This window comes from Coenobita brevimanus, chromosome 57 (genome assembly GCF_032717465.1).
Source record: "Coenobita brevimanus isolate Jiangsu-jjx chromosome 57, ASM3271746v2, whole genome shotgun sequence".
NCBI classification, from domain to species: domain Eukaryota; kingdom Metazoa; phylum Arthropoda; class Malacostraca; order Decapoda; family Coenobitidae; genus Coenobita; species Coenobita brevimanus.
Window position 1 is genome coordinate 22,136,326 of NC_137010.1, and position 19,244 is coordinate 22,155,569.

A 19,244-nucleotide genomic window follows, 5' to 3' on the forward strand; every position below is an offset into this window, starting at 1 on the left:
TATATGGATGAGGAGATGATATAAAATTGATAGTGGCCATGATTCGCCCCAGGTTAGAATATGCAGCAATAGTGTGGTCCCCACACAAAAAGAAAGATATAAACAAGATTGAGAGAATACAAAGAACAGCAACCAAAATGATCCCCAATCTGTCAGATCTGTCGTACAGAAAGAAGCTGGAAAAGCTGGAGTTGCCTTCCTTAGAAGAAAGAAGAAAGAGAGGCGACATGATTGCAGTGTTCAGAACCATGATGGGAGTAGATAAAACTGACAAAGAAGATCTGTTTTTATGGGATAAGAGAGTAACAAGAGGACATGGGATGAAACTGAAGAAGACAAGTTGCTTGAAGGATATCAAGAAATATAGTTTTCCTTATAGATGTATAGACCTGTGGAATAGCCTGAACAAAGAGATCGTCCAGTCTAAAAACTTAAACGAGTTTAAAGCTAAATTTGACTTATTGAGAAACGGAGACGGGACCCCACGAGCGTAGCTTATTTCCTGTATATCACAATTAGCGGGAGGCAGTGGCTGAATCGGTAGAGAGGCGGCTTGCAGTCCTGATGGACCCTGGTTCGAATCCTGGCTGGGGCAGGGGACAGTTTAAGGATTTGAATTTCATAAAAAAGCAGACCTTCCTGATCTACCAGATGACCCACCGACATGTTGCAAAAATACCCCCGCTAATACCAATACACCAGTCCTGTATGAGACAGCCCTAGCATGTATTCAATATGGACGGTGGGTGTTAGTGCTGAAGTGGTGACATGTGGAGGTGTAGGAGGACTACTGGGCCTTGGGATAGGCTACTGCCCCCAAGATATAGGCCCTGAAGCCTTTGCCCAGAGTCGGGCACATTTAAATAAAAAAAAAAAAAAAAAAAAAAAAAAAAGGTAAATACACACACACACACACACACACTGAAGTGATGAACAAACATTTTTAAACCGTTTTTACAAGAGTGAGTGAGTTTAGTCAAAATAACAACAGACCTAAGGAGTTGGTGCTGGATAAAATACAAGTAAATATAGAAGAAAAAATGAAATTAATGGAAAAACAAGATGTTAGGAAAGCACCAGGACCAGATGGAGTTTCTAACTGGATAATAAAAGTGTGTGCAAAGGAACTAGCAAAAAGGATACATGACATCATTATGAACTCACTAACAGAAAGTGAAGTCCCTCTGGATTGGAAAAGAGTAAATGTGATTCCCATATACAAGGGAGGGAACAAGAAAGAGCAACAGAATTATTGGCCAGTATCACTAACCAGTGTTGTTGCAAAAATCTGTGAGATCATGGTGAAAGACTGATGGATCAAATACCTGGAAGGTACTAATACAATAACAAATCATCAATTTGGCTTCAGAAATGGATGGTCATGTACTACAAACCTACTAAGCTTTTACTCAAGTGTGATAGATGGTACACAAAAGAGGAACGGATGGACTGATTGTGTCTTCTTGGACCTAAAGAAAGCGTCTGACAAGCTACCACACACAAGATTGTTGTGGAAACTTGAACACATAGGAGGGTTAAAAGGAGCTTTACTTAAGTGGATGAAATATTTCTTGGAGGATAGGGAGATGAGAACAATCGTAAAGGACCAGCAGTCGGAGTGGTGTAAAGTAATTTGCGGTGTACCTCAAGGGCCAGTTTTGGCACCAGTCATGTTCCTGGTTTATGTAAATGATATGATGGAAGGAACAGACCGTTATATAAGTCTATTTGAAGATGACGCTAAGCTATTAAGAAGAGTGAAAAAAGAGGAAGACTGTAAACTGCTGCAAATGGACCTTGATAAGATACCTGACTGGAGTGAATGGAGGGAAATGCTGTTTAATGTGAAGAAATGTAAAGTAATGGAATCTGGAAGGAGTACAGAGAGACAGAGAGGAAAATACAGGATGGGGAACAAATGGATTAGTAAAACTAAAGAAGAGAAAGACTTTGGGATACTGTTTTCAGACAATCTCTCACTGGAAAATCACAATCAAGATCATCAGAGATGTATATAACTTTATGAGAAACATAAGAGTTGCTTTTACTTATCTGGATGAGATGATGAAAGAGTTGACTTTATCAATGATTCACCCGAGGCTGGAATATGCAGCAGCAGTATGGTCATCACATAAAAAGAAGGATATATGAAGGACTGAAAGAATACAAAGAGCAGCAGCAAAAATGGTACCTGGCTTGAGAGAATAACCGTACAAGAAAAGACTGCTGAGACTAAATCTCCCAACCCTAGAAAAAAGAAGGATAAGGGGAGATCTGATTAATATGTACAGAGGACCATGGGAATGGAGAAGCTTGATAGGGAAGACCTGTTTTTGTGGGAAGAAAGAGAAATGAGGGGACGCGGAAAAAAGTTGAAAAGGACCACATGCAAGAGAGACATCAAGCAATGCAGCTTCCCTTACAGAATTATTGAAGTATGGAATAACCTGGATAAAGAGGTGGTAAATGCCAAGGATATTCATGATTTCAAAAGCAAGCTGGACGTTAGTAGTTATGAGGACAGGATGCTACGAGCATAGCTCCTTTCCTGTAAATCACAACTAGGTAAATACACTTTGGTAGTGTTTGATATGGATGTATTTTACATCACAGACAGTGTGGCAAAATGTATCTTTACCTTTATGACAATAAAATGGAAACAAAGTTCCCCCATGAGAAGGGAGGAATGCTGCATTCCCACTTCCCCTCTCCACTACACTACTTAACTTAAACCAGTCATTTAGATGCCCACCTACCCTAATGCAAGCTTTATTAACATCATAAAAATCCTTAACAGCCTTCAGCAGCTTACCATCCACACCATAATCTCTCTCTATATTGTCATAAGCTTTTTCCAGATCCAGAGATGCCATAACTACTTTGAGCCCTAGTAACAAGGACTAGAGCTAGAAAATAGAAGCGGAATCCTCACTCACATGAGCTTACAAAAACATTCTGGGCAGTCGTATCACAACATCTTTACATCAGTACAAACTAAGAGACTTCTAGCTCTAACATCAACCCCTTTCTTTATATATTTATAGAATACTTAACTTACACATAGTCCCATGTATGAATGACACAAAAACAGGCCCTTCCTCCCTCCCTCCCAGACAAACCTGTGCAGAAGGTCAACAATTTCTGGCAGCCAGTCAATATTCTTCTCGAGTGTAACCCCACCCTTGGAGTATGCACATGGCCCCACCCAAGACAGCAGATGTGGAAGATTCTGCCAGTGACCATCATCATCCACACCACGACGTTGGTGCCATTTCAGGTTCTTGCGCAGGATTCGGAACACAGTCTGTGGGTGAGTGGAAGTGGAAAAACAATATACAAATAAACAAAGATTATGAGGAAAAAATTATACATACATACATACATCATCTAATCTATCTTTATCAATTAATAAATCCAGTCCACCTTCAGTATTATAGCCATCATCACCAATGTCCCTCTATCAACACTCATCAACTCCATCATCATATTATCATCACTGTCACCACCATTCATCACTACATCTCTTTCTCTCTCCTTTTTGTCTTACTATCCTGTTTGCAAACTTCTGTAATTCATAAACTGCATTCTGACAGTAAGCCTTTCTATTAATTCTTTCACTCCACAAGCCATAAATGTATGAAGGCAGCAGAAAAGCGCAATGCTTCAAGTGCCATGTATGTAAAGCACTCTTTTATGCCACACTCTGAAACAAACTGTCTCCTGGCCTAGCATACAAAGACTGCCATATGCTCCCTCTAATGGTCCCATGAATCACTAACATGCAGCTGTTACCCTGAGGCTACGAGTGAGGGAAGATGGATGTGACCACTTCTCCTATACTGCCATACAGTACTACATAACTGATCATTATGTTAGGAGACAATGAAATACAAAATACATGAGAAATTTGTGAAACAAACATCTATAAAGTTTTGTGATATATTTGTAAGTATATTATTCACAAGGAAGTTTGTACACATAAAAAAAGTTGCAATATGAGAAAGTATGACAATAATTATATACTGCAAATACAAAGTGATATATTTATATGTTTCACTTGAACTAGTACCATTTCAAAATATTCAGTGAAGTTATTTATGGTATTTTAATGGCTATTATGCACTCATAGTGGAGCGGCCATCATCCACCCAATGTAGGTATGCCTTATGGTCTCTACACTGAGTGACAAGCTAAATGATTTCCTGATGACCTTTTTTATAGGTCTACTCACTTTTAGTTTTGATATCCTGAAATCCCCTTCCTATAAAAAGGTAATCAGGTTCAGAAATTACAGGAACGGCCGCCATTTGATGTGTTGTGAAACGGCCGCCATTTGATGTGTTGTGAAATTGATCAGCATTTAAATTGCATTGATTCTTCAAATCTTTCTTCTGATGATTTGGTTGACTTATATAACAATGAACTTGGGTCAATTTTTTATTATTATTGTCCTGAGGTGGTAAAAACAATCACTGTATGTGATAATTCTCTGTGGTATGGTCCATCAATTAATTCTTTGCATAGACAATGTAGAAAGGCAGAATGTGAGTGGTGGTTGAAACGGACCAAATTAACTTGTTTGCGTTATGCTTGTGCGAGATGAGTGGTTGTTCACACCGTACAAGCCCAGAAGGCAAGGTATTATCAAAATAAAGTTGAGGCAAGTAGTAATGATAAAAAAAAAAAAAAAAAAGTCTGCAGTTGTGAACAATTTGGTTGGTTGGGGGAATGTACTGTAATTGTTAAACCAACTTCTGTATCTGATGCCCAATTGGCTTCTGACTTTGCTTCCTTTTTTACAACTAAGATATCTCGCATAGGAAGTGATTTAGAAAACAGTTCTTCTAGTGAAGTGTACTCAGTTGACTTCCAACCACGGCGCACAGGTGGGCATTTGCTTTCAACATTTCATCCACTGGATGTAAACAAAGTCAAATGTTACATCACAGACCTTAACAAAACATTTTGCCCACTTGATCTGCATAACTTGTCACAACTCCCTGATGTGTATGAGCATGCAGCAGACTTTATCTGCAACATAATAAATACATGCTTCTTAGTAAGTAATTTCGTGCAGTCTGAGAAACGTGCCTTGCCTAGGTCCCTAATTAAGAAACCTGGCCTTGATGTCGAGAGCATGACAAATTATCACCCTGTTTCTAACTTGTCTTCTTTATCCAAGATTACTGAGTGTGCCACACTTGATCAATTCTTACCACTACTAGAACATAAGAGAGTTGTTCCTGTTGTTCAATCAGCGTACAGAAAATACCATTCAACTGAAACTTCATTAACAAGAATTCATAGTGATTTGGTGGCAAACACCTGTACCGGGATGTCCTCTCTCCTAGTTCTGTTGGATCTGTCTGCAACTTTTGATATAGTAGATCATAAACTATCGTTGGATGATCTGTATTTTTATGGCGTTCATGGTAGTGTTCTTTTGCTCCTTAAGTTGCATTTGTCGGACAGATCTCAGAGACTGGTTGTTGATGATGCTATCTCTGATTCTGCTCCCCTCTGATTGGAGTCCTTCAAGGATCAGTTTGGGTCCAATGCTATTTACCATCTACACAAGTAGTTTATCATCTTTACTCAATGCTCACAACATGTCCTATCATTTTTATGCTGATGACGCCCACCTCTAGGTTAAGACGTCAGATATCAATGATACTAAGACTAAGCCTGAATCTCTGTTGTCCGATATTAAGATTTGGATGGCTAGGAGGAAACTTAAGCTGAATGATGGTAAAACTGAGATCATTATCATCAGGGGAAACAGAAGGGGTGACGACACTGATAATGCCCTGCCTTTGAAGTGTGTGTCACAGCTTCATCCAGTCAGTTCTGTTTGAAATCTGGATGTTCATTTTAATCAGAGTTAAATTATATGGAAAATATTAATCAAGCTGTCAGAGGGTGTAACTTGCATATCAGAAATCTGTACTCTGTGAGAAAATTCCTGAATAGATGCTGCCTCTTAACATTGGTCCATGCAGTGGTCTTGTCTCGTGCTAATTACTGTAATTCACTGTGGATTGGTCTTCCAAATAATATACTAACAAAAGTTCAGTCTGTGTTGAACAGGGCAGCACGGCTTATCTTTGGTCTCCCCCCCGAGAACCTCAACTACCCTGTTCCTAATTGAGCTGCATTGGTTACCAGTAAAGGCTAGAACTGAATTTAAACTGTCTTATTACATTCAAGGTTCTTATGTTTGGTGAACCGAAGTATCTTGCTGAATTGCTAAAACTCTGATCAGCACACCCAGGTGTGATGTTATGTAGTGAAGATGATTCCTTGCCTCTTGACGAGCCTGGAGCCATTCACCAGTCATCTTTCTCTGATTGTTCTTTTGTGTATAGAGCCCTTTGATTATATACTGTAACAGATTGCCACTGTACGGGAGACAACTCTCTTCTGTTGAAACCATCACAAGACAGCTGAAAACCTTTTTTTTTTCAAAATGCCATGACCTGGAGAGAGGGACTATAATGGATGATTATAGGGTTTAATTATTGCCACTTTCATATATTTTTTTACTGATGAAGTTTGTATTGTATATGAACGATGCCACAATTCTTGTAACTGTAATAATGATGTATATGTGTGTTGAGTACTAGTGAATTCCCTATGGAAGAACTGGTGCTTCTGAGACACAAAAGACCAGATTATTATTATTATTATTATTATTATTATTACTATTATTATTATTATTATTATTATTATTATTACTATTATTATTATTATTATTATTATTATTACCCAGGAAGCCATTTATTATGCTGGGTGGTAACCATATAACTGTTTTTTTTGGCCAGGTAAAATGTCCCCAGATTCCCCTATCTAAAATCACTTTATCATGGCAAATATTTTGGAGAGCCTCAGAGGGTCCAATACCTGCCCAGGTCCCCAACCAAATGGGCAGATGCACATGGCCATGTGGAATGTGAGAGGTGTGAATGAGGAGACTGAGAGGGTGGAAATGGTGAATGTGTTCAAGAGTAAGATATGCATGAAACAAAGATGAAAGGATGTGAAGTGGAGGAGTGGGAGGGTTTGAAATGTGTAAGACTGGGCATGAATGAGCAAGGAAGATGCAAGGAAGGGGCTGCTCTGTTAATGAATGAGGTGTGGCAGAGTGGAATGAGTGATTACAAATGTGTCAGCTCAAGATGTATGTATATCAAGTTCAAATTTGAGAAGGTGAAAGTGGCTGTGATTGTAGCATATGCACAGTGTGATGTTTCAGATGAGCTGGATGAAGCAGTGGGAGAATTGCCCAGGAGCTATAAAGTGATCGTAAAAGGCGATATGAATGGAAGAGTAGGAACTAGCCCTAAGGATGACATAATGGGTTGTTATGGAGTACCCAGAGAAAATGATATTGGGAAGCAACTGAAGGACATGTGTCAGGAAAAGAGGTTGTGCATTTGTAACTTGTATTTCAAACACAAAGATGCACATAAATATACATGGTATAGAAGGAACAAGGATCGTGTTGAAAGGAGTCTGACTGATTATGTGCTTGCAGAGAGGTCGAGGCAGGGAATGGCTGCTGATACGAGGGCTGTGAGAGGATGATGTGGAGGTCTGTCAGATCATATGACTGTGGTATGCAAGATCAAGCTGATAGGAGTGAGGTGGACCAGGAGAGAGAGAGGAGCAGTCAGGGAGACAGACTGAAAGTTGAGAAGCCGAGGATCAAAGAAATGGCAGATGAATGCAGGACCAAAGAAGGGGAAGAGTTTGAATCAGTGAACTGGAATGAAATGGACCTGGACACCCTGTGGAATGCATACAGGGACAGCTTTGTTAGGAATGCTATAGCATTGTGTGGTGTGGCAAGAGTAACAGCAAAGAAGAAAGGTGCGGCATGGTGGGATGAAGAGGTTAAAAAAACAGTGGAGGAAAAGAGGAAAAAGTGGCTAGAGTGGTTACAGGACGAGGGTTCAATTGAAATAACTGAATATACTGAGAACAAGACGCATTTAAAGAGACTAGTGAAGAGGAAAAAGGAGGAGGTAAATGATGATCTAGGAAGAAAAAATGAATGCAAACTACTCTGAAAATAGGAAGTTATTCTGGAAAGAGGTGCGGAAATGTAGAAGTGACAGCGGAAAGAAATGTGAAAGTGTGAAGGTTGTAAGTGGTAGATTACTAACCCATGGGGATGAAGTAAGGACAAGATGGAAAAAATATTTTGAAAGCCTGATGAATGGGAATAGACAAAGCAGAGTGGCTGTAAACATGATTTGTTTTGGGGGTGTGCAGAGAAGGAATGCGGTGCCATGAGATTTGACACTAGCACAGGAAGCAGCTGAAAAATGGGAAAGCAGCTGGGGTTGATGAGGTGTGTGCAAAGAAGATTAAGTGTACAGTAGGGCCCTGCAACTAACATTTTTTTGACTAGCGATTTCAAGTCTAGTGATAGGATAGAAACTGTGTTCAGCTTCATAACTAATAACGAAAACCTCAAAACTAGCAACTCCGTGGGAATCATTGTCTAGCAGGCAGGCTGCGAGGCACACTTCAACTTGTTTTCCTAGCGAGTGAGTCTCAGCTAGTAAATGAGCCGCACCTAGCGAGCAAGTCACATGGCGTGTTTCAATTCACTGTTGTCCTGCCCATCACTATGGTAGTGCAACCTTGCCCTTTTTTTCTACCTGGCTACCCCCATTGTTCACTGTTATTGCTAGCCTCATGGCTTCTGTGGCTAGTGATGGAAATGGTGTGCCACCTGAAAGGCCAGGAACTTCAAACAGTGGTGGTGGAAAGATGGCTGTGAAGAAGTGCAACCACAGAAAAGGCATAACCTAATGACTATGAAGGGTTTGAATGTGATGATGAGATACTACATGAGATACAGAGAATGGCTGGTGCTGAGAGGGTGGCAATGGTGGAGAGGAGTGTGGCAATGGTGGTGGTGGCGCTTGCTCCCAGTAAGCATGTGCACTCCCAACTCCCAACTTTTTCTTTCAATAAACCGCATTCTAAGCATTTAATGGTGACTTTTTGTTGCTTTTTCCTATTAATTATAATAAGTATATAAAAATGTGACTATTTAGTGGATAAAAGTAGACAAAAATGGAAAAATAGTCGAACTTTCTAAATGTTCCAGTCTATTTTTATTTTTCACTATATAAAGTTTGCCTCCAAATTAGTGGTTTCACAATTAGCGAGGCCCTACTGTAGTGGAGAGAGTGGAATGAAGTGCTTCTTGGAGATACATAAGAGCGCATGGATGATTGAAACTGTGCCAGCTGAGTGAAAAAGGCTGTGATTGTACCCCAGTACAAAAATACAGTAAAGGTAAGCGAATTGAAGGCAAGAATTTTCGTGGTATATAAGTTTATTGAGTGTGGTAGGGAAGGTATATGGAAGAATTATTACAAAGAAAGTAAGAGAGATAACAGAAGTCTTAGTGAGTGATGAACAAGGTGGCTTTAGGAGTGGCAGAGAATTGTTTCATTTTGTTTTTGTAGGCCCCAACATGCTTGCATGCGTTGGCCTTGGTCACCTAATGGCCGCTCTCCATGCTGCTCGATCTATGCCAGCCTCCCTGTTCAGTCCCTTAACTCTGAGGTCACACTTAATGACCTCGTCCTACATCTTTCTCGGTCTACCCCTTGCAACCCCACCCCCAATATTAACACTTCTCACCTTCTGCACCCAATTATCATCCCCAATCCTCTCCACATGCCCGAGTCATTTCAATCTACCTCTCCTCATCACAACACCAATACACTCCAGTCCCATCCTACCTCTCAACTCTTCCATTGTAAACCCAGCTCCCTCAGGCCTTGCACGCAGGGATGCACTGCACGTCTACCTAATCATTGTCATTTCTGTACATTTGAGCCTGCGAAAATCCTCTTTCTTTACTGCCCAGGTCTCACTACCATACAGCATCACACTCCTATCACATGCTGCATACAAAGACCCCTTCGAGGATGTGTGGATCAAATATCTGCAGTGAGACAGATTGTGAAGAAGGCTTGTGGGAAGGACTATAATGTGTTTATGGCATTCATGGATCTGGACAAAGCATACGACAAAGCAGACAGAGAAGGATTGTGGAAGATTTTGCACATGTACAATGTAGCTGGTAAGCTGCTAGGTGCAGTCAAGAGTTTTTATGATGGTGGTGAGTGTCACGGGGTTTTTAAAATATATCACTGGGTTTTTTAAATATATGCTTAAATATTATTTAATTGATAATAATATTCAATAATTTTGAAAAGCAGAGACAATGATTGTCTTGCTACATCAAGCAACGATTACTTTACGCTAACTTGCTACGATTCTCTAAGAACGAGAATTTATAAACTTTCTCAACAGTACACAGCAGAGACTAATTACTCACAATTGCTGAATTAGTACTGTTAGCCTCTGGAGAAAGTTACTTCACCCCTGACAATAAATAACTAATACTAATAATAATAACAGGTCCTTGCTGATGCTTAACTCCTATCTGGTACAACGGATTTTAAATTAATACAACAAGACTGGTCTAAGTACCAGTTATGAATAGTAAAACGTCTATGCAAGCTAGGAGCTATGTGGGAAATAAGCTTAATTATGGAGAAATGAAACAAGAGTTTACTTTACATTAAGCTCAAGAAAAAGAACTGTTAAATCTATTGATTACAAAAAATTAAATTTAACGTTACAATTCAAATCAAATCAGTGAGACCGCACTCACTCACTCACGCAATAGCTAAATACTTACGCCTAGGAAAAACACCTTAATTAAACTCTTAAGACTAGGAAAACAAAAGGAAATACTGAACGATGAATGCTTTGTATCACCAAGGGATGGGAGTTTGGAGAAATTGTACTCTGTGGAGCTTGGGTGCTAGCTGACCTCTCACACTTCTGGAGCACAGGACCTCTCTCCGTCAAAGCCACAACTAGACTGAATTCAAATGATGTATAGGCAGGACGCACAAGCCACCGGCAGAAGGCGTGGCTAATGGTTGAGGCAAGCAGGGGCGAACAATAAAGAAACAATTGTATCGCTCAGTACAGCACTTAGTGACGTGCATTAAATCGGTCACTTTTGAAAGTGACGAATGTTTTGAAAAGTATACTCCGAAATGGAGAGAGAAACGGTTAACTGAGCGATACACAGTGAGTTTTCCACTAATAGTTTGTGGCTTCTCACAAAAGGGAAATGTCATGAATTGATTCGTGACATTACGCCCCTACAAAATTAAATTTTTTCCTTATGGGAAAAAATTTGTGGATATATATATATATATATATATATATATATATATATATATATATATGTACACATCCTAAGTCATTCACACAAGATTCACACTGTGGTGTGTGTGCTATCCTGCTACAGGAGAAAGTCGCAGTCGCCAGTGAGCGAAAAAACCTCGTATTTACGTTAATAGAAGCAAGCTTGAGGGAAAAACTCCGTGACGACGGTGAAAATCCTGTACTCAGGTCAAACTGAGCGAAAAGTCGCTACATTTACACTGACAACTAATTGTTGTGTAGTGTGATGTATGTAATACACGGTGCAGGTGTGACAGTTGTAGTGTGACTGTACCTATGTGTAAAATGACACAATAATAATAATATGACGACGACGAAGGCAGAGGAGAAGAGGCGGCAGCGTGCGGCAGACGATCAGCTGGGCCGCACAGCAAAACTGCTACACCCATTGCTGTACCTGCAAAACCAATTAAGGTGGAGCATCAAAAGTGTCAATGAGACAAAATTTTATTATGTTACAATTACTCTCTCTGCCCAGCAGTCAGTGCTACGACGTACATTCGAGGTCGACATTAATTATAGCACACGATTATGGTCGGCAAGTTGAGAATCCTTGTGCAAACTCGGGTCTTCCATAGCCTCGAACTGCACACGGGTCCTCAACCTGTGCCTTAACCTACAGTACTTATATTAGTATCGGAGAGCTGAGAATCCTTGTGCAAACTCGGGTCTTCCATAGCCTCAAGTCGCCTCTGCGGAGTTCTCACTTCCCCCTTAACCTACAGTACTTATATTAGTATCGGGGAGCTGAGAATCCTTGTGCAAACTTGGGTCTTCCATAGCCTCAAGTCGCCTTTGCGGAGTTCTCACTTCCCCCATAACCTACAGTACTTATATTAGTATCGGGGAGCTGAGAATCCTTGTGCAAACTTGGGTCTTCCATAGCCTCAAGTCGCCTTTGCGGAGTTCTCTCTCGAACTTCCCCCTTAACCTACAGTACTTATATTAGTATTGGGGAGCTGAGAATCCTTGTGCAAACTTGGGTCTTCCATAGCCTCAAGTCGCCTCTGCGGAGTTCTCTCTCAAACTCCCCCTTAACCTATAGTACTTATATTAGTATCGGGGAGCTGAGAATCCTTGTGCAAACTTGGGTCTTCCATAGCCTCAAGTCGCCTTTGCGGAGTTCTCTCTCAAACTTCCCCCTTAACCTACAGTACAGTACTTATATTAGTATCGGGGAGCTGAGAATCCTTATGCAAACTTGGGTCTTCCATAGCCTCAAGTCGCCTCTGCGGAGTTCTCTCTCTAACTTCCCCCTTAACCTACAGTACTTATATTAGTACTGGGAAGCTGAGAATCCTTGTGCAAACTCGGGTCTTCCATAGCCTCGAGTCGCCTCTCAACTTCCCCCTTAACTTACGGTACATAATATGTATGTACAGGCCCTGGACATAATGTGTCCTGCAGGGCCAATGGGCGAGACGTTAGGTCTGCACCCACTTCACCACTACCCTGTCTCTCAACTGTCTCAGAGATTACGGGTGTGGTTACAAATGGCACAGGAAGGGCATGTCCCTGATTAGTGGTGATACTTTGGCACACACTGCAGGAACGGACAAAACTATCTATGTCTCGTCCCATCCCTGGCCAGAAAAAGTCAGCTCGGATACGGCCCTGGGTCTTCCTTTTGCCCATGTGACCTCCTGAGGCTGAACAATGACCCCATTCTAACACTGCTAGGCGGTACTTGGCGGGGACGACAAACTGCAGTCGAACCTCGCCCTCAGGTGTTCGTGACTCACGGTAGAGCCGTCCTCGCTTACGAAGGAACCTGGCTTGTCCTCCCCGTGAATACTTGATCACTTTACCCTCCAGCTTCTTGTGCACTGAGGCAAGTGTCGAGTCAGTCTGTTGCTCTTGGACAACATCTTGACTACGAATCAGATCTTGCAGCGTTGCGACGGTCAACGGAGTGACGCGATTTGGAGCCTTGGCCATGGCTCGTGTTATCGCAGCAGCCGAAGTCTGAGTAGCAACATCTACGGCACAACTATTTTTGATGCCAGGTATGTTGCCTAATATGAGGTCGAATAGAGGTTCTGGCGTGACAACTGCAAGTGTCGTATCAGTATAAAATGGAGATGCCACCTGGATACGTGCCTCAGGGAACAATCTCACTGATCCATCAATAAGTCTAACTTGGATCTGTCGACCTGTATACTCATCAGGCCGAACTAAACTCTGCTTAACGGAGCAACCTGAGGAACCATTGTCCCTCAGGACATTTACAGAAACACCTCCCACAGACCCTGGCTGAACAAGAAAGGCAGTGTTGCTGGTGGAAGGGTCTGAGGAGGTAGCAGCCAGTCATTCATGAGACTGCGGAACAACCGATGCAGCAAACGTGGCGCCCTGGGAACTAGGTGTCTGAGGAGAGTTCATGGTCGGAGGGGGACTTGTGAACTGTTGGGAAGTACCTGTACTGGTAGAGATGGCACCACCGGGTACTTGTGGAATGAAGGCTGCATTTGCCTCCTGCCTCCGATACACTAACTGACCTGACTGAGGGTTACGTGGCTTGTCCTTGTATTGCTGCTGCTGCTGCTGCTTGGGGAACTGCTGCTGGTTGGGGTGCTTGTTGTACCGCTTCCAAGCAGGCTGCTGTGTATTTTGCCCCTGGTCCTTCTGTGGTTTGCTTGGACCTTGACCATTACTCTGAGAACGGCCTTGGTGCTGGGATTCAGTCTGAGACGGCTTCCCAGACTTGGCAGTATCTTTTCTGCTCCAGGTGTTTTGCTTACGAGTCTGATACCCATATGCAGTAAAGAATGCGTCAGCCTTTTCTGCCATTTGGCTGGCATCTTTCACCTGGCAGATCTTAAGCTGTGCTATGAGCTCAGCAGGCCACGACCTCTCTAGCTGTGTACGCAGCATAAGGTCAATTATCCCCTCGGCCGTGGAAGGAGTTTCATCTTTCTCCATCCACTCATTTAAGTAAGCTGTGAGACGATCAAGGAACTGAACAGCTGTCTCCTTGTCTTGGAGACGAGCTCGCATGAACTGAACTTTGACGTCGTCTACTGTGAGACCATACGCCTTAATGAGTGCAGCTTTCATCATCTCATATGTGAGATTGTCTCCACGAATTCTGTGGAGAATATCGAGGGCAGGGCCCTCAAATAGGCTAAGAAACTGAAGCCGCTTAGCTGCCTCATCCAGTTGATACATGTCTGCCATGTCCTCAAAACGAGCTATGTACGGCTCGATTCGCTCGCTTTCCTTATATGAAGGAAGCTTGATGCATGGGGTCGCCAGGACATGTGCAGGGGAAACGCTCGTGGAGCTTGGACCAACTGCAGCAGACGTGTCTGAAGCCAAGGAATCTCGCTTGAGCTTCAGCACTTCAAGTTCATGTCTCTCACGTGCTTCTCGCTCGGCACGTTCGTGTTCTCGTTCTCTGTCTCGTTGTTCACGCTCGTATTCGCGCTGTTCTCGCTCTTGTACTAGCTCGTGTTCGCGCTGTTGTCGCTCTTTTTCTAACTCGAGCTCGCGTTGTTTTTGTTCGTGTTCACGCTGTTCTCGCTCATATTCGCGCTGTTCTCGCTCGTATTCGCGTTGTTCTCGCTCGTATTCGCGTTGTTCTCGCTCGTATTCGCATTGTTCTCGCTCACGTTCACGAGCGTCTTTCTCATGTTCTTGCTCGTAATTAAACCGTGAGAGAACGTAACTCTGTATTTTCTCTGGGTCAGTGAGACCCATATCTTTGGCTTCCTATACATAAACACTGGCTGCCATGGCGCTAATTTATTACGCAAACGAAACTGAGCACTGACTGCTTCGCAAACGAATGCTAATAATACAAATAAAGAATACAGACACAAGCTAGTGGTGACCAGTCTTATCTAGTTAACTGGCAAAAATTAAAGCAAAAATGCAAATGACTGGGAAGACTCAATAATAAACACAATGGGTACGCTGACTTCCCAAGAGCGAATAAAATCGTCTGGCGTTACCAAGAATAAACTAAATAGAGTTAAGTACTCCATGGATTATTAAAGCAAAATTCACTTGCTAAATTAAGGGTAAACACCAGTAAGCTTGTGCCTATAAACTTTAATGATAAATTCCTAAATATGAACGAGTGAGCACTATCTCGTGAATAGCTTTAGAGCTAGGAGTTAATATCCTGGAATGAGGTCGCCAATTGTCACGGGGTTTTTAAAATATATCACTGGGTTTTTAAAATATATGCTTAAATATTATTTAATTGATAATAATATTCAATAATTTTGAAGAGCAGAGACAATGATTGTCTTGCTACATCAAGCAACGATTACTTTACGCTGACTTGCTACGATTCTCTAAGAACGAGAATTTATAAACTTTCTCAACAGTACACAGCAGAGACTAATTACTCACAATTGCTGAATTAGTACTGTTAGCCTCTGGAAAAAGTTACTTCACCCCTGACAATAAATAACTAATACTAATAATAATAACAGGTCCTTGCTGATGCTTAACTCCTATCTGGCACAACGGATTTTAAATTAATACAACAAGACTGGTCTAAGTACCAGTTATGAATAGTAAAACATCTATGCAAGCTAGGAGCTATGTGGGAAATAAGCTTAATTATGGAGAAATGAAACAAGAGTTTACTTTACATTAAGCTCAAGAAAAAGAACTGTTAAATTTATTGATTACAAAAAATTAAATTTAATGTTACAATTCAAATCAAATCAGTGAGACCGCACTCACTCACTCACGCAATAGCTAAATACTTACGCCTAGGAAAAACACCTTAATTAAACTCTTAAGACTAGGAAAACAAAAGGAAATACTGAACGATGAATGCTTTGTATCACCAAGGGGTGGGAGTTTGGAGAAATTGTACTCTGTGGAGCTTGGGTGCTAGCTGACCTCTCACACTTCTGGAGCACAGGACCTCTCTCCGTCAAAGCCACAACTAGACTGAATTCAAATGATGTATAGGCAGGACGCACAAGCCACCGGAAGAAGGCGTGGCTAATGGTTGAGGCAAGCAGGGGCGAACAATAAAGAAACAATTGTATCGCTCAGTAGAGCACTTAGTGACGTGCATTAAATCGGTCACTTTTGAAAGTGATGAATGTTTTGAAAAGTATACTCCGAAATGGAGAGAGAAACGGTTAACTGAGCAATACACAGTGAGTTTTCCACTAATAGTTCGTGGCTTCTCACAAAAGGGAAATGTCGCGAATTGATTCGTGACAGTGAGGCATGCATAGGGGTAAATGGGCATCTAAGTGAATGGTTAATGGCTGGTGTAGGTGTGTGGCAAGGTTGTGTGATGTCCCCATGGTTGTTCAATAAATATTTATATACATACACACACACACATTATATATTATATATATATATATATATATATATATATATATACAGTATATATGTATATATATATATTGATGTACAGAGTCCGTAACTTTTTCACTAACGAGCAGTTAGCTATAATTTATAAAAGTCATGTGTGCTCTCAGCTTGAATACTGCTCACCCTTTTGGAATGGACGTGGAGAGGTTGCATTAAAACAACTAGACAAAATTCAGAGCAAGGCTATTAGAATTATTAACAACACTGCCATTACAAATAAGCTACCTCCCCTACAAGAAAGAAGGAACGTTGCCTCCCTTGCAATATTTTAGACATTTTTATGGCAAATGCTCAGACGAAGTTGCATCCAGGGTGCCACCTCTCCATGCCTTCCCTCGTGCTAAAGGGCATCTGGTAGCGCTTATGACTGGAATGTCACTCAGCCATATTGCAGAACGTCTGCCTATCAGAATTATTTCACTCCCCATATTGTATCTCTTTGGAACTCGCTTCCACAGAGTTGTTTCCCTCCAAACTTCAACCTCCAGCTATTCAAGTCTAACTGTTACAGATATTTTATGAACAGAGGACACCAGTAATCTGGTGTATGGATTTTTTTTTTTTTTATTAATTTGTTTTTCCTTCCTCTGTTCTGTTATTAAATATGTATATATACATACATATATATATATACAGTAATCACTCTAATATCCAGACGCCCAATAACCGAACATCCCCACTACCCAGACCTTATCATCCTGGGATCCAACATTCAAAAAAAAAAAAAAATCGATTTTTTGCCGTCCGTAATTTGAACTTGCCGCGGGAGAGAATTGTTTTGGTTCGTCATTCCTCTGACGTCCGATAGAGCGCCGCTGCATCCTCCCCACTTCCCGCCTGTCTCTCACCGCGACTGGACCTACGCTCTTCGCAATGGCTGCCCACATGCTCGCTTTTGTGGTGGTGCTGTACTTGCTGCAAGGCCTCCTGCTGCTCTCGGCCCTCCTCTTAGTGTGTGTGATGATGGCCCCGCCACCTGAGAAAAGGAAGAGAGTGGTGTTGACTCTGGAAAAGAAGAGGGAGATATTGGAGAAAGTTGATGCGGGTTGGTCTTCTTCCCGCATTCTCCGCGAGTATAACCTGGCTCGGTCGACTTTGTTCGATATCAAACGTTCCCGAGACAAACTCATGCAGTACACGGCTGACTTCTCGTCGAGAAGCAAACGCAACGTGGAAAGGAAGGTTATGTTTACCCCAAGTTTGCAGAAATCGACCGATCCACGTTGATTTGGTACCGACAGCAACGTGCAGCTGGTGTGATGGTACGTGGAACGGAGCTGAAGGCTGCTGCTGAGAAGTTTGCAAGGCTTCACGACGCCCTAGACTTCAAGGCATCCGAGGGTTGGCTCTTCGCGTTCAAGTTGTGACATGGCCTTACTAACCGTAAAGCACATGGCGAAGCATTGGACGCTAACGAGGATGGAGTTGACGAGTTTCGGCACAAGGTGAAAGGCTTGATTGACAGGGAGGGCCTCACTCTCGGTCAAGTCTATAACGCAGACGAAACTGGCCTATTCTATCGCTCGCTACCAACGAACACTCTAGCCGAGGAGACGGAGAAGCGTGTACCTGGCCGCAAGCTTTCTAAGGAATGGATATCTGCTTTGTGTTGTGCCAGTGCTAACGGCATGCACCGGCTTAAGCCCGTTGTTGTTGGCCGTGCAAAGCAGCCTCGGTGCCTTCGTGGGGTGATGGATGTCCTTCCTGTCGTATGGTACCATTCTTTGAAAGCATGGTTCACAGCTGTGATTTTCAAAGACTGGTTTCACCGTCACATCGTCAAGGAGGTCATCCAGTACCAGACGAAGACACTGGGAATCCCTCGCGACCAGGTAAAGGCTCTCCTTCTGCTCGACAATGCAACTGCCCACCCGTGCGACAAGGACTTGGTTGCTGAGAATGGCCGTATTAGGTGCATGTTTCTGCCACCTAATACGACTGCTCTCATTCAACCCATGGACCAAGAAGTGATCGTGGCAACAAAGCGCCTGTACTGTTGGAAGTTCCCGGACGAGATGATGGTTGTTCTCGAGGACGAGGACGAGCGCAGGGAAGGACGTGACACTCGAGGCAAGCGGACTTTGGAAAACCTTCGCCGCTACAACATCAAGTCTGCGCTGTACAACTGGGCTAGTGCATGGAAGGAAGTCCCTGTGAAAACTCTTGAAAATGGTTGGGCTCGTCTGCTTCTCGGAACAGATGTGGAGTATAATTTTCTGGGCTTTGACATGGATGACTTCCATGCATGGTTACGTATGCACGGCGACGTTGTTGATGTGGACGATGTACGTGAGTGGTTGGACGACAACGAGGGCGATCCTGGGTATCAGACGTTGTCTGATATCGAGATCGCGTCTTCGGTTGCTGGTGTCAGTCCCGGACTTGAAGATTCCGACGACGAAGGCGACGATGATGCGGACTCCTCTCAGCAGGACACTACTCCAGCCATCCACAAGCTGAGTGCACTCCGGGAACATCTAGAGTTCATCCTAGACTACCTGGAACACCCGGACTGCGACAGGGAGATGGGGCCCTTGGGAATCGTGGAGGAAGTGCGTGCTTTCAGGCAGCGCATCATCAATCGCCAGAATTGTCGGTCC

General features: G+C 42.5%; 1 protein-coding gene across 1 annotated transcript in view; it reads right to left on the minus strand.

The window, feature by feature from the left end:
• LOC145401925 (uncharacterized) overlaps positions 1-19,244 on the minus strand; it is a 443,277-nt gene that overhangs the window by 109,612 nt on the left and 314,421 nt on the right. The window contains exon 21 of the mRNA XM_080274030.1: positions 3,120-3,304. Coding sequence (XP_080130156.1) covers positions 3,120-3,304 — 185 coding nt within the window. The remainder of the gene's footprint in view (positions 1-3,119; positions 3,305-19,244) is intronic.